Here is a 15,115-nt window from a genome sequence, read left to right on the forward strand (position 1 = left end):
CAACACTGGTAGTTCAAAATGACATTACATTGCCTTTTGTGCTTCAAGGCTCAGATTCTCAAAGATACAAAGGGCCACAGTCACAAAGACAGTTGGAGCTGGGTCCCTCCTCCTCAGAGAGATTGTTCTGTGAGTCACCACGGACCAGAGTGGATGGGAACTCCTGACCCTCCTGTCTCTAACTCTTGAGAGCTTTATGGAGTGCTGGGGACGGCTCTCAGGGATACATGCTAGGAAGGAACTCTACCTTCTCTCGGGGCAGCATCTGTAGCTCCCAGGTGGGAATTCTTTGGCAACGAGCAGGGTCCCTAGCCTGCACTTTGCCCTTTGCCAAGAGAGGCTTTGACTGCCCTGACAACCAAGCCCAGAGCCCTCTGTGTAGACCCCTGAGTCTGCAGTGACCTGGGACATCTCACTGATGTACAACTGCTCCAGCAGAGAGAAGGCAGGGCCTTTCAAGTTTCTGGACCCCAGGGAGGAAAGTGAGCCCCTCACTGCCCATGACTGGCCAGGCCATGCTGCATACCTCTCGGCACAGCTGTCAGGGGTCCTCGAGGGGCAGGTTATCTTTCTCAGCTGGGGGACCTCTGGGATGAGTTCCATAGTAACTATAGAAAAGAGGCGATCAGAATTTTATGGGGCTCTCTGAATCAGAGTTCTTTTGTAGGAAACAATGATGAAAGTTGTCAAAGATTCTGGAATTTTCTAGAGTCATTCATTGCCAGGATTTGTAAATCCTACCATCATAAGATATTTCAGTGTTGGGGGAGGGGACGTACGTCAGTTGACAGAGCATCTGCCTGGCTGAAAGCCCTGGCTCACCCCAGCAGCACATACACTGGCTGGGGAGGTGGACACCTATGACCCCAGCACTTAGGAGGGCCCAGCAGAATCAGAGAGTCAAGATCGTCATTAGCTACCGAGTGAGTGTGAGGCTAGCTGGTGATATGAGACCCTGTCTTGGAGGGGTCGGCGGGATGGCTCAGCTGGTACAGACACTCGCCATTCACCGAGTCCAACCCCCGGGACCCGTGGTGTGGAAAGAGACAAATTCCAAGTTGTCCTCTGACTTGACCCACACACTGTGTGAAAACAAAGCAAAGCCCCTGGAGATGTACGGACAAGGTTTCGGTCAGGGTTCTACGGGACAAGGTGCTGAGGGACACCTGAACTGAGGAGGCCAGGGCAGTCCACCACACAAACTCCCACAGGGGTGCAGCACAACTGTCCCAGCCGAGGTTCCTCCTGAGTGTGATCTGGACAGAGGCAGTGCTGGGAATTTCCTCAGCGAATCTGCCCAGTCTCTACTTGCAGGAGGGACCACACCAAACCAGAACACCGAAAACCCATGAAAGCCCCAGGGGAGAGCTCTGAGGGCCTGCTGCACCCTGACTGTGTGTGTGCAGGGTGGGAAGGAGAGGGAGAGTGTGTGTGGGATCTTGCAGCAGCAGCAGCTACTGCTAAAGCTGCCCAGCTGTTCCCCCAAGCACGTGTGTCCGCATAAGCCTTCTGGCAAGCTGACAGGCTTTGCACTCGCTCCTCACTTAGCTTTGTTTGTGTTTCAATGAATCAATGGGATACGGAGACTAATCAACATGTTTAGAAAACTAGAGAAAGGAAAGGGAACAGCTCACACTGCCGGCTGTTACTGGGAGCTGGGAGAGAAAGCGGGGTGGACTGTGGGCTCCGTGCAGGGAGGCCACAGTGAGAGCCTGGGAGCAATGGCTGTAGCCAGGCCCTCAGGGCATAGATGACAGACCTGTGAGGTGCCTCTGAGCTCACGGGCTGTACCTGCTGCCCTCCCCACTCGATTTCATCATTTACTCCACCCACCTGAGCACTCTGCGACGGCCCACTGAGCCCCACCCAGCTGCTCCTGGGACGGCTCTGTCTTACTCCATTCTGGTGCTTTGATCTCCCCAGTTCCCTTGTTTAGAGGCCCAGGTCTTCCAGATGAAAGGAATGTCCCCTCCCAGGACTCCTGGCCATTGATATCTGTGTTGTGTCTTTCCTGCTAGAATGGGATCCCTGACCATGAAACTTGCCTCCAATAGACCCCAGCCACAAACACAGAGCTTCATACTCAAAGAACAATGAAGGGATCCAGGAAAGGCATGGACTTTATGGGTGCCATCAGAAAGCAAGCCCAGAGTTTGCAAGGAGGAGGCTGCCTTCTCTCTTTTTACTGCCATGTCAACCCTATGTATAACAGCCACAACCTAGAGACAGCCTCAACGCAATACAAACTTTGGTACAACCGCACTACAGGAATACTACTCAGGTAGGAAAAGAAACAACTATTGCCGCACACAGGTGAGTGGCTCTCGGGGACACTCTACCTAGCAGAAGCCAATTCTTAAACCCACACAGCAGCCTCAGAGCGCCGCACAGCAGAGTGGGAGAGGCAGCTGCTTGATGTGGTTGGGAATGGGACACTTATTCCCAGATCCCAGAGCAGAGGCGCGAGCAAAGACACATGAGTGGCTATTTACCTGAGCTCACACAGCCCTGCTGGAGGGCGTCCTGCAGAGATGTCGCCGAGTGGAGGACTGTGGAAGAAAAAGGAACTGTTACCTAGGAAACAGTTCATGGAGCTTCCCAATGCACAAAAGACGCTGGAGGGTCAGAGGGTCTCCCTGCTCTCAGCTGAGGGTCAGGCTGCTGGGTCCGGACGAGTGTTGCACAAGTCTGTATAAAGGGCTGGAACCCTGGCTTCAAGGCAGCAGAAGCCGCCGCCTGCGTCACTTTCGTTTGTGCAGTCACTCTAGCCAGGTTTCCTTCTCTGTTCCCCAGTGCAGGTTCTTGACCTTTACCATATTTACACAGAAACAGCATTTTCTTAATTGGTAACTGATTTTCTGCTGCTTATAAAATCAACCAGGTTCAGCCTCTTTAATCCTGAAATCTAAAGACAGAGCCAGGCAAGGAGTACATGCCTGTCTTTCCATCACTTAGGAGGCTGAGGCAGGAGGATTGTGGGCTCAAGGTCAGCATTGTTTACACGGTGAGTGAGCTGGTCTAGTCCACAGACTGAGTTTGAGGTCATCTCAGAGATATGAAAAGATCCATATCACTACTGTCTTTGCCCCATGAAAACTAACCACAAAACGAGCATGTGGGTGGAGCTGTCCTTGCCAAGACCTTGCAGGGGTGGAGGCTGTGCTCACCTGGCCCTTGCTGTTGCCCTTGCACAGGCAGAACACCCTGGCCTAGCTCTCCATTCAGCCAGAGCTGCATCCGGATGAAGGGTTCTCGGCCTTTCTGGGTCAGTTTGCTCCATGGTTTTGGCCTAGAGAGCATGTCACTGACGCTGCCCTGGGACAGGCCCAGCACCTGGAGAAGCAAACAAAGAAGAGCAGCCATCAGCTTCCAGAAATCAGCATGATGCTGCAGGATGCCCCAGAGACATACACCTGGCCCTTTGGGGCATGGAGGGGATGAAACACATGGGAGGATTCTTTTCTGAGCACAGAACCACAGCCTGGTGCACTATGACAATTTGCTGCAATAAGCTTTTCCAGATTACTGGCAGGATAAAATCCTGGGACAGGGCAGGGGTTCTGCAAAAAAGAAATTATTATAAAATCACAACTTCTACTGGGAATGTGGCTCAGCATTTGCCTAGAATCCCCCAGTGAGGGGCTGGGTGTGGCTCAGTGGTAGAGCCCCTGCCTAGAATCCCCCAGTGAGGGGCTGGGTGTGGCTCAGTGGTAGAGCCCCTGCCTAGAATCCCCCAGTGAGGGGCTGGGTGTGGCTCAGTGGTAGAGCCCCTGCCTAGAATCCCCCAGTGAGGGGCTGGGGTGTGGCTCAGTGGTAGAGCCCCTGCCTAGAATCCCCCAATAAGAGCTGGGGGTCGTAGCTTAGTAGTAGAGTATAGGCCTAAACTCTGCCAGTGATGGGCTTGGGATCTTGCTCTTTGCCCGGGGTTATCAGGAAAGGCTGGGGTATTGGAATCAGAGCCCACAGGAATTGGGAAATACTGGAGGTACGTAAAAGCAGGCTCCTGTGTTGTCACAGTGCAAAACGGGCATTTACAAAAGGCCAATCTCTCTGATTGCAGCCTGCTCACAGGTTGACCATCAGAGAGCTGATGGAGACAGCGAGCCAGTGTGGGAGCAACACTGAGCTGCCGACTACAGACAACTTGCATCCATGAACTCAGGCTGCTGCCTCTCACATATGGCCATGCATATGTATGGGCACAAACACCCCCCAGGGCGCAGATGTAGCCCAGAGATATTTAGGGGCCTCATCCCATCACTCTGCAAAGTTTTCCAGTTCCAGAATAAGCAGCAGTCATGGGCCAAACAAATTCAATGTTATTAAGTCTGCTAAATTTAAGGTGGGAGCACAAAATGCCTATTTAAATGTTCACAAATTTTATTTTTATTATGCTGAACTCGAAATTCTCCAGGGACTTTCAATTCACATTCTCATGTTTACGTACCCCATCACTTCTTGCAAAACTGGGGCAAAGAGGTCATAAACAGACCACAGAGCTTGAGGCTAACACAGGTGAGGCAGGGGGCTGGGTAGGGAGGGAAGGTGAGCCATGCTGCCCCACCTCCTGTGTCACCTCAGGAAGGGAGCACTTTCCTTATACTTGGCAAATCCCAGCTTAATCTCTAACGATAGAGGTTATTATGCTTATTTTAGATTTTACAGGCGTGGTAAATCCTGTTATCCTGAATCTGCCACCAGATAGGTCTAGAAGCTAAACCGTAAATGATTACACTCCCATGAGCCAGGGAGAGATGATGTGTGAAGCTGCGAGTGGGTCTGTGTGGGCCTTGGAGTGTAGAGAAAGAACAACGGGGAGCCAAGCAGCCGCTCACACCTGTGACTGTAGCATGTGGGCACTAAAGGCAGGATTCTGGCTAGCATGAAGCCAGCCTGGCCTATATAGCGAGTTCCAGGTCAGCAGGACTACACAGGAAGACCCTGCCTCAAAAATTATGAACATAAACAAATAAACAAAAAAAAACAACAAACCCTTCTCATAACAACAATGAAATGAAACAAACACAAACCAACAAAACAACCAAGGAACAGTTCTGTTCTGTGTGGTGTTTCACTCCCACGAGTGCTCTGGTTCTCAGAAGGCCAGCTGTGCCCTGAGCAGCCTGGACCCCATCAGACCTTTAAGGGTTAAAATGGCTCACAGAGATGTCTCTCTGTTGCATGTGCCCTCAGAGGCAGGGAGGTGCAGTGGCATCTGCCAGCTTGTTTCGTGCAGTCAACACTCCTGGACGCTTCCTCTGAGGCTGCCTCAATTTTACCAGCTGCTAAGCAGGGCAGCTGAGAGACCCAGGACAGCACAAGGTGGATGGCTAAGCCCCGGTGGGACTCAGCAGACAGAGCTGGAGGCTGGGATGCTTGCCAGGGGCCTCTGAGGTTCTGCGAGTTGGTAACACCTAACTCCTGGCTGTGCAGTGCAGGATGGCCACTTTGTCCTCAGGCCCAAGAAGAGATAGGAAGCTATGCCTGTGCCCCAAACAGTGAAACTCTTACCTTCTCCCCAAAGATCCTCTGGCAAATGCCATTCTTGGCCAGCTTCTCTTTGACCTGCCGGGTGAGTTCAATGGTGTCCACTTCCTGATACATGTAGACCTCATACTGCTCAGGAGTCAGTGGGGGCACTGAGGGCTTGGCTGGCTTTGCCATGGGCACAATTGGGGAGGAAGGCAGAGGGCTGTTCTGGGGTGTCTCACTGCGGCTGGCTCCAGTGAGGCTCAGCTCTGAGCTCTGAGAGTATGGCGACTCGGCACTGGGCCACTCCTTCCAGTATTCCGCTGATGAGGAGGGTCCTGGGAGCTGGCTGCGCTCAGCCCGTGGCTGGCTGCTGCCTGTCTTTTCTCTCCCACCTGCAGCTGCCTCGTCAGCCTTGGTCTCTTCCGAGGAGGTGAGATTTCTTCTTTCAGGCTGCACAGGGCTCCACCAGGGGTCCTTCCAGGTGCTGCCACGGACTAGCTCACTCTTCACTGGCCTCAAGACCCCCTGGGCAGCATCAGCTGAGCCTGCTGGGTCCAGCAAGGGTGCATCCTGAGCCTCTTTTTTGAGGGCTGGGGCACTGGGCAAGGCTGAGGTACTGGCCTCAGGTGCTGTAGGGGTTTTCTTCAGGGAAATGGCAAGAGGCGGGTAAGTGGACACAGTAGACATGGGTGAGGCAGGCAGGAGCTTGGGGGTGAGGATGGTGAGGTCGGGCTGGGACAGTGGAGCTGGCTTTAAGGCAGGGTCAAGGGCAGCCTGCTGGGCCTCCATTTCCCGGCGGGCCTGCTGTAGGATGGAGCGGATGGCATCGTCAGAGTTCCCACTGCTGGATGAGGATGATGGCTGGACTGGCTCGGCTGGAACAAACACAGGTGACATTATAGACAGTCCCTGGCAGCTGTGAGCTTCATGCCACCTTGACCTAATAGAACGTGTATTATCTGGGGGTCACTACACTACGCCACTCTTCTATTATCTCATTATCAGTGAGACATGAAAATATCTGTACACCCGTGTTCGGGGTAGGTAACACAAAAGATTGGCACTCCTGCTCAATGGCCTAACAGCGTTTGCCACAGAGTAACAGCTGACGGTGGAGGTCGGCCAATGGGGACATGCCTCATTCCTACCTGGCTTTCCCTTTACTTAATAAAAAAGTATTTATTTATTCCAGATGTGTGTGGGCTCACACATACTGTGCTGCATGACAGAAGTCAGTTATCTGGGAATGAAACTTGGGTGGTCAGCTTGGTGGCAAAGGCCTTCACTTGCTGAGCCATCTTTCTGTACCTCTCTCTTGTGTGTGTCTGTGCGCATGTATGAATGTACATGAGCTACAGAGCTCCTGTGGAGGTTAGGGGACAGCCTTGGGTGTTGGTCCTTGTTTCTCTTTTGCTGCATAAGCTAGGCTGTCTGGCCTGTGGGAGTCTGAAGATCCTCCTCTCCCACCCATATCTATGGGGTGGGCCAGGGCCACAGATGCTTCTCCTATTCTGGTTGTTAATCCAGGTTCTGAGGATCCAAACTCAGGACTTTGATCCGTTTGACCCACTGACTCATCTCCAAAGAGCCACTCCGGCTTTCTTTCCGAGGGAATTTTAAGGTAAACACTAACTCTCCTGAGCCACATGCCCACACTTCTCTTGGTTTTGCTGAGCTTGGGAAGCATAAGCCAGCTGTGGTGGCTCCCAGGAGGTGGCAGCAGGAGAGTCATGAGTTCAAGCTATACAGCAAGACCCTATCTCAAGTACAAAACCTGAAACTGCCCCACCCCCCCAAAGAGGAAATACCAATACTTCCCTCTGTACATGCCTACCATGTAAGAACATACACCAAGTGTCTCCTTAGAAAGAAAAGAGGAAGAGCGTAACTCCTGCTGCCTAGAACACGCACGGCAAATACAGTTAGGTCTGAAGACAATGACTGAGGAAGCAGAGTCCCTACCGGTTTTCTGCACTTGCAGTTCTCTCTTGGCTTGTTCCAGGATGGACTTGATTGCTTCATCAGAACCAGTCTCCGATGCTCGGATGCGGGTAGTGATGTTCCCTGCAGGGAAGTCACAGCGATGACACTGAAGCCCGATCTGAAGTGAAACATCAGTGCTGCACCAAGACATTCTGACACGGGCCCGGTGAGGGAGGCGACTGACCGGAGGTGGGTGTGGCCTCCCGGCCGTCCCTGATTGTTGCAAATGTGATCTCCTGGCATGGATGGTGGACATGCCTGGCAGGAGGTTTCAGTCAGTGTCACTCTGTTGGCGGAACAGGCTTTCTTATCACCCGAGCTAGACTTTGCCCAAGGGGTTGGTATCAGAGGGCAACCAATCATTCAGAACAGTACAGGGAAAGAAGGGAAACTGAAAGGCAGTGTTTTTCATGAGCCATTAAAAAGCTCTGGCTTGGGACTACATTCAGGCTCTTTACATTGATTTTTTTTCCTAAACATAAACAGGGAAAGGAGGCAAAAGGTGAAAAGTTGAGCCTGAACCATCCAGTGTGTGTGTGTGTGTGTGTGTGTGTGTACACGCGTGCACATGCACATGTGATTGGGGACTGAATTTAAGGCCTTAGGCATGCTAGGCAATTCCTCTACTGGCGAGCCGTGCCATAGCTCCTCACTCTAGGGAGGTGCTCCAGCACAGAGCCACACCCCCAGCCCCCTCTAAGGATTACTGAGCCACGTCCCTGGCCCTGCACTAATGTAGATAAGTGCCCCGGCACTGAGAGTGAGCTGCATCCCTGAGTGATGCCAGTCCTGGACCACTCACTGAGGTGTGCCGGGTGAGAAGGGGCAAGGGTGAGCCCCAAGCTTTCTAGATTTATAACCACATACTGTGTTTTTCTGAAATTTACCAAGGAGAAAGACCTGTTGAGACCCTAAAGACACAAATGTCTTCTTCTGGCCACATGGCAGTACTCTGCATAGTTGAGTGCACAGGTGCCCTGAAGGTACAGGGCTCACAGGGAGGGTGGGGCCAGACCTTTGTGGAAGCCATCCGGACACTTAATTGCTCACTACCTTCCTCAGTAGACATGCCACGTTAAGTCACCTAACAATGAAGGCACCCTGGGAAGGTGCGCTCAGGAGCATGGTGAAGGCTGGCTCACCGACGCCCAGGGAAGAGCCTTGTGTGGAATCTGTCCACACCATGGGGTTTCTGAGATATTCCAGAGTTAAAAATCTGAGGGAGCAGCAAGATCTGGTTTTACACCGTCACCTGATTTTTCTCAGAGCACAACTGTTCTGTCACCTGCTTCTGAGAAAACAGGTATCGTGTCCCTGGGAATCAAACCTAGGACTGATGCTGAGGGGACTGACCTTGGGTTTTGCTTGTCTAGCTATGGGCGCCTTTGAACCCGTGCTTTGTTTTATACTTACTAGCTGTTTTTCCATCAGGTTCCAGGCCAGAATTACATTGCACAGTTTTAACCCAAATGTACAGCTAAGGACATGCTGCTTCCTAGGTTACTGACTGCAAAGAGAAACCCTGCCTGAGACATACCTTCAGACCCATTTCTTCGTTTCGGTACTTCCTGAAAGAGTCTGTTCAGGCTCTGGCCTGGATTCTCTGTTGAAAAACAAGTGTGGTAAGAACAAAACAATCAGGGGATGGCGGCGTCGACGACATGGCCTGTGACATGAGAGCTGAGCCGCTAAAGAAAGGGCTCAGGGCTTCCTGTGCAGCATGGCGCCTACAGCCTTCTTCCAGGCACCAGACTACTGGAGGAGGAGAGCCAAGGGGCTTGTCCAGGCCTACAAGAATCCCCACTAGAGGGGCAAAGAAAGGGAGACGAGCCTGCCTGCTGGTCACTGACAGAGCTCACATTGGTCGAGACACACAGTTTCAGTTAACATCACCAAAAAAAAGCACTGCATTCTTGGTATAAATCATGCTGCTTGCTCATCATTTCCTTTCTGAATTCTACTCTAAATTTCAGCTTCAAATGTGGCTGAAAGCAATGTCCCTTTATGTCACTATTGACTCAGCCCAGGGACCCCTGTTCTTAAAGAAGACACTATTTACACTGTGAGTGTCTGACTTTCTATCATTTATGTAGAGTGTGGTGGGAAGGAGGAATTAAATGAAAGTTTCTTCCTGTGATTTATTGAAGGTGGGCATATTTTGTTTGTGGCTCTAAAGAAAAAAAAATGAAAAAAATTACTAATTGGACATAAATGATGGAAGGGGAAGGAGGCAGAGGGCAGCTTTGACAGGCTCGCTCCACAGAGCCAGTGCCTTGTGAGGATTACAGCTGTTTGTGCTGCTGGGACAGAGCTGGATGGCACCCGAGAAGCTGCCTGGAAGGAAGCCAGCACCTGATGCCAAGTAGACCCAGGGATGCTAACCCTGTCCAGACGACATGCATGACCTAACTTCCTCCAGTTACACATAGAGCATTGAAATACCGAGTTTACAGAGTGCACTCTCTAGGGTCAAGACTTTCCAGATCTAATGGTTTCTAGCTCCTGCTGGCTGACCCTTGAACTCTGGATAGGGCAGTACCGAAGAGCGTTTTACCCGATGTGATGTATAAATGTTTCATCACACACACACACACACACCCACCCACCCACCCACCCACCCACACACACCTGCACACACGCACACAGTGCCGCACCAGGCACACATGGTCATGTCTCACCTCTCTGTCTGCCTTGGATACTGCGAAGTGCCAGGATGTTCTGTTCATCAGACAAGAACTGCTTCATTTTGTGGAATGGCTCCTTGCCACGGACAGTCAGCTTGTTCCAGGGCTTCGGCCGGGCCAGAATCTCACTCACAGACCCCTGAGACAGTCCCAAGACGTAATGTCCGAAAATGCGCTGTCCAATGTTGTGCTTGATCAGCTGCTCTTTGACCTGCCGGGCGATTTCTGCTGTGTCAATTTCCTCACCCTCTGAGGCGCTCCCAGCACTTTCTGACTGGCTGGGAGATGGGGCCATCCCATTTACATCTGGGCTTTGTTGTAAAGGACTTGGGGAAGATATGGAGTTTGTGCTGTAGGGACCTGTTGAAAAAATCGTGCTTGTGCTTCCGGCTTCCTGAATGGCCTTGGAGTAGAAGGACTGCATTAGCTGTCGCTGGAGAAGAGAGTTTAGTGCAAACTTTCCTGTAGAAGCCAGCGGTAGGCTGGGGCTGGCCAGGTTTGAGCTGAAAAAGTCTTGACTTAACCCCGCTGGTGAGAAGTGGTGTGTACCGTTAGTATTGGAAACCTGTTCCCCTGTGCTGCGGGGCAACTGAGGAGGAGGGGAGGCCGGCAAGGGTCCCGGGCGCCGACTCTCAGGCTGGTCTCTCCCTTTTCTCCTGGCTGACCCTACAAGGAAGGGCAAACAGAATGCATTATGGGGGATTCAAAAGGGAAAAAAAACCAAGACCAGAATGCAAAGTGTGCCCCACAAAAAAAAGTGCAGATTTTTGTTTTCAAATTTTTTTTTTTTTTTTAAAACAAGGGCCAAAGTGGTGTGTTGGTTTGTTTCTCGATTGAATTTGTGAATCAGCCAAACGAGGCCCCCCAAAACAAGCCACATGCATTCGTGTTTGCACCTTTCTTGTACGTTGCAGCCGGGAGAATCCCCTTAACAAGGTTCCGGTAACACACGAGGGAAAAGAGGTGACAGATGGTGGGTACACTAGCATCACAGTTAGCCCAAGGGCCCTGCCTGACCAGCAAACACTGACTTCTGGGGACCAGTGGGGTCGCTCACACCACATGCTCTGAGGCAGAGGTACCCACCGAGTCCCCTCGACCGAAGGCGCACACATGTTAAGAACTGCAATGTCACTGGAGTCCGAAGACAGTTACACACTTTGACCAGCTGCTAAATCCACAAGCAGTCAGTGACTCCGCCATTTTAGAAGAGCAAATGAGAGACTAAGCATAGGGAGGGACAGTGTCCCCAGAGAAAACCTTATGGAGAAAGAAAATACCACAGGAAGGCCGGCGACCTCTCAAGGCACACCCTGGAGAGTCCCCAGAGGGAGGCCATGCTTGCTTTTACCCCTGGCCTGTTCACAGTACAACTAGGAAGAGCTCGGAAAACCAACACCCTCAGGCGTCCTTCCTGGCCCCTTTCAATAGGTCCCTAGCTGACCCTGTCCATTTGCTGTGGCGCACACGCATGTCGCTGCAGGATGGGTGGGGCAGAGCAGTGAGGGAGGGCAGCAAACACTCAGGGTTAGTTCAACACGTCTTTGCTCACCCAGCGGCGCACCCGTCATGCACACACAAGCCCGGACGCAAGGTTCACCCTCCTTGTTGCTGACCCCTCAAAGCAAACCAAGTGCAACGCGTGAAGCCCGGCCACCTACCGCTCAGGTCACTGTTGGAGATGCGCAGCGTGGCATTCTCGGACTGCAGCGAGCGGTTCTTCTCAAGGAGTAAGACCTCCAGGGGCTTGGCTGAGTCCTGCACAAGGCAGAGCAGGGTCACCAAGGGGCACCTGGAGCCCACCACCCCAGCTCGGCTTCCATGACCCTGCAACACGCACCACTGACTTGACTTGCCCAAGGGAAAACTTCAGGTTCCTGACAAAAAGGACTTAGCTGCAAAGTCTGTCTTCTTTGTAGACTTGTGTGTGTGTGCACACCTGTGTGGGTACGCATGCACGCGGCCCCAGGGCTGATCTCAGGCATGCCCTCAATCACTTACCTTACTCTCTAGCCAGCGTGCTTGGGGGAGGCCCCCGTTTCTTCCTTTCATGGCTAGGATTTCCGGTGGGCATCACACCCACCTGCATTTACATAGAGGGTTCTGGGGATCTGAACCCCTAACCTCAGGCACGACAAATACGTTAACTGCCCAGCCACCATTCTAGCTGGCAATTATTTTCTCTGCTGTTCCCCAATTCTAGTGGTCTAGTGGACATCATTTGGCAACAGGATAAGCTGCTGACCCTGTCAGAAAGCAGCAAGGAACTGATTTTTGTTTTTTAGAAGACTTTTTGTTTTGCTTTGTTGCCTCAGCTAGCCTCAGAGTTTTGGGCTCAAGTGATCACCCTGCCTCAGCTTTCCAGTATCTGGGCTACGGATGCACTGTCACTTTTGGCTTCATAGTATCTGCAAACATATTGTGTGTATGTAAAACGAGGTCTCACATAGTTGAGACCTGCTTTGGATTTGCTACGTAGCCCACATCAGCTCTGAATTCCAGATCTTCCAGCCTCTGTTCCTTAGCGCTGCTGTTACAGCTCTGTGCCACCATGCAAGGCTAGAAATGTAAATTTTAATTGGCTACTGGATGACAGAGTGGCCCGGTCCCCTGAACCAATGCCAGGAGGCAGTACACAATAATTCCAGGCCAATCTTTTTTTTTTTTTTTTTTGGTTGATCTTTAACACAACCTCAATTATTTGCTGATGTTTTTGGTGCTGGGATTGAACCCAAGGCTTCACATATACTGAATATGCACACTACCACTGAATTGTAACCCAGGCCCAGAAACTATCAGCATTATTATTTTTTAGATCCAAGTTGTTCTGACTGTCCTAGAACTCACAGAGAGCTGCCTGCCAGGTGTTGGATTTAAAGGCTTCACCATATCCAGCCTGTGGTATATTTCATCTGTGGTTTCAGTCAGCATCCCCAGCGCTGACTCAGCAGCCTGGTGAAGACTAGCCTGTCTTTATTGAAGATTATTTGCCTTCAGTTGGTCAAGTCTTGTTATTGCTTTTAAAGATGGTCTCACGAACCCAAGGCTAGCCTCAAAGTAGTCAAGGTTGACCTTGAACTTTTGTTCACCGGTCTCTACAGAGTCCTGGGATTAAGGCCCTATGCAACCATGGCCCAGTCATTCTGTCAGTGCTGGAGAGGGAGCCAGAGCACTTACCAAGAGAATCCCAGGCCCAACAAGGATCAGCCCACCCTTTCCCCGTCTCCATTTTCTTTTTATTATGGAGACAGTATCTCATGGTATATTGAAGCTGGCCTCAGACACCTGACATCTTTGTCTTCACCCCCAAGTGCTGGCCTTACAGGTGAGCACCAGGCTCAGCTGCTGACATAACTGAGGGCCCCGCTTATCAATGTGGAGATGCAGATGCAGGCCCCAGGGGCCGGCAGTGACCACAGCTGCTGTCACCACCCAGGAGACGAAGCGAGCTGGTATACCTGTGTCCCTGCTCCCTCCGACGGTGCAAACTCCATGGACTTCAGGGTGCTGAAAAAGGCAAGACACACAGTTACCTTCAGCCTCTCCCTTGACTATCTGCGATCAACAGCCTTAACACTCTGGTTCCTGTTCTACAGGCACAGGGGAACTGACAACTTTAACAACTTCCCTGGCAGGGACTGAATTTGATAATGCTTCTAGAAGAACCACTCTTCAACTAGCAGTTGGTTAGCAAAAGGTTTTTTCACCCAGCATGTAAATCACTCCATATGAGTCACACCAGGTCTGCTCAGATTCATTTTACAGTGTAAAACAGACATCACTTTGCTGCAAGCCGAATGGATTTGCAAAGCTTAGAGGAGATGGAAAGTTCTATGGGGGGAGGGCAGGAGGAGAACTCCTCACCATGACCACTGCTCTCTGGGAACTGGCACTTGCTTAAGAATGAGGAAAGTGACAGGGTGGCTCAGAATCGGGAGAACAGCCCTGTGCAGCCCCAGATGTCTTGAGGGGCAAAAGCACTGCTTCACTGTCTCCTTAGCAATTGATACAGGTTGTGTCCAAATCACTGGGGCTCTGGACTGTCTGAATAAGCCAGGAGCTACAATCAGATCAGGCTCATGGATCTAATATTTTATGCTCTCTTTGTGTGTGTGTGTGTGCGCGCGCACGGCATGCACATATTCACGTGTGTACACATGCAGTGTGGAGGCCAGAGGTCGATGCTGAGTATCTCCTGTAGACTGGCTGGTCAGCAAGGCACAAGGACCCTCCTGACCCGGCTTCCCCAGCACTTGGATTTAGGTATACGGTGCCCTGCCTGGTTTTTCACGTGGTGACAGGGAGGGAACTCGCCGTCTTCATGCTTACACAGCGCACTGTGTTCACTGAGCCTCTCCCCAAGCCCCTTTCTGTTCTTTCTGCTAGGACCAGGAAGAAAAGGGGAAACAGGTCTGAGGAGCGAAATGTTCTAAGATGCCAAATGTTCCCTTTCACCCATGCAGGCACAACAGGATGCTGAGATGCCTCAGTGTGTGGAGGGGCCTCTGCCAAGCCGTATAAGCAAGCTCAGTGCCCAGGACCCACAGGAAAGAAGACAACTGACTCCCGCGAGTTGTCCAGACTACCATTCACGCAGCAGACATTACCTTATCAAAAAGTAAGGCCTAGGGAGAGCCAAGAAGCCTCAGTTTATATACTCTGTGCAAGTGGAACACAGGACGTGTCATCAAGATGCACGCACAGACGCATGAGATTGTCGATAAATAATAAAAGTATTTTAAAAACAGCTGGATGGGTGTGGTAGTGCATGCCTTTAACCTCAGACCTTGGGAGGCAGAGACAGTCTGGTCTACATACGAGTAGACTTAAGCAGTCAGTTGTCCTTGAATTCACCAAGTGGCTGAATGACCCTGACTTCTGGTCCTCCTGTCTCCACCTCCTGAGCTCTGGTGTTAGAGATGTGTGCCAAGATGCACCTGCTGCACACTTTGGCTCAAAACCACAAGGTTCAGTTT

The 15,115-nt window shown here is 51.4% G+C and overlaps 1 protein-coding gene across 10 annotated transcripts in view; it reads right to left on the bottom strand.

Annotated features, from left to right (window-relative positions):
- Positions 1 to 15,115, bottom strand: part of Cux1 (cut like homeobox 1) — a 308,986-nt gene that overhangs the window by 54,589 nt on the left and 239,282 nt on the right. For 4 of the 10 annotated variants that reach the window (XM_021651485.2, XM_021651484.2, XM_060367897.1 and 1 more), the window contains exons 13-20: positions 13,598 to 13,646; positions 11,801 to 11,897; positions 10,134 to 10,805; positions 8,993 to 9,058; positions 7,435 to 7,536; positions 5,512 to 6,347; positions 3,168 to 3,333; positions 2,493 to 2,549 (exon numbers count right to left, since the gene is read on the bottom strand). In XM_021651485.2, the coding sequence (XP_021507160.1) occupies positions 2,493 to 2,549; positions 3,168 to 3,333; positions 5,512 to 6,347; positions 7,435 to 7,536; positions 8,993 to 9,058; positions 10,134 to 10,805; positions 11,801 to 11,897; positions 13,598 to 13,646 (2,045 nt within the window). The remainder of the gene's footprint in view (positions 1 to 2,492; positions 2,550 to 3,167; positions 3,334 to 5,511; positions 6,348 to 7,434; positions 7,537 to 8,992; positions 9,059 to 10,133; positions 10,806 to 11,800; positions 11,898 to 13,597; positions 13,647 to 15,115) is intronic. The other 6 variants (XM_021651492.2, XM_021651491.2, XM_060367899.1 and 3 more) reach the window with 2 other exon arrangements.

Source organism: Meriones unguiculatus, chromosome 15, assembly GCF_030254825.1.
Source record: "Meriones unguiculatus strain TT.TT164.6M chromosome 15, Bangor_MerUng_6.1, whole genome shotgun sequence".
NCBI lineage: Eukaryota > Metazoa > Chordata > Mammalia > Rodentia > Muridae > Meriones > Meriones unguiculatus.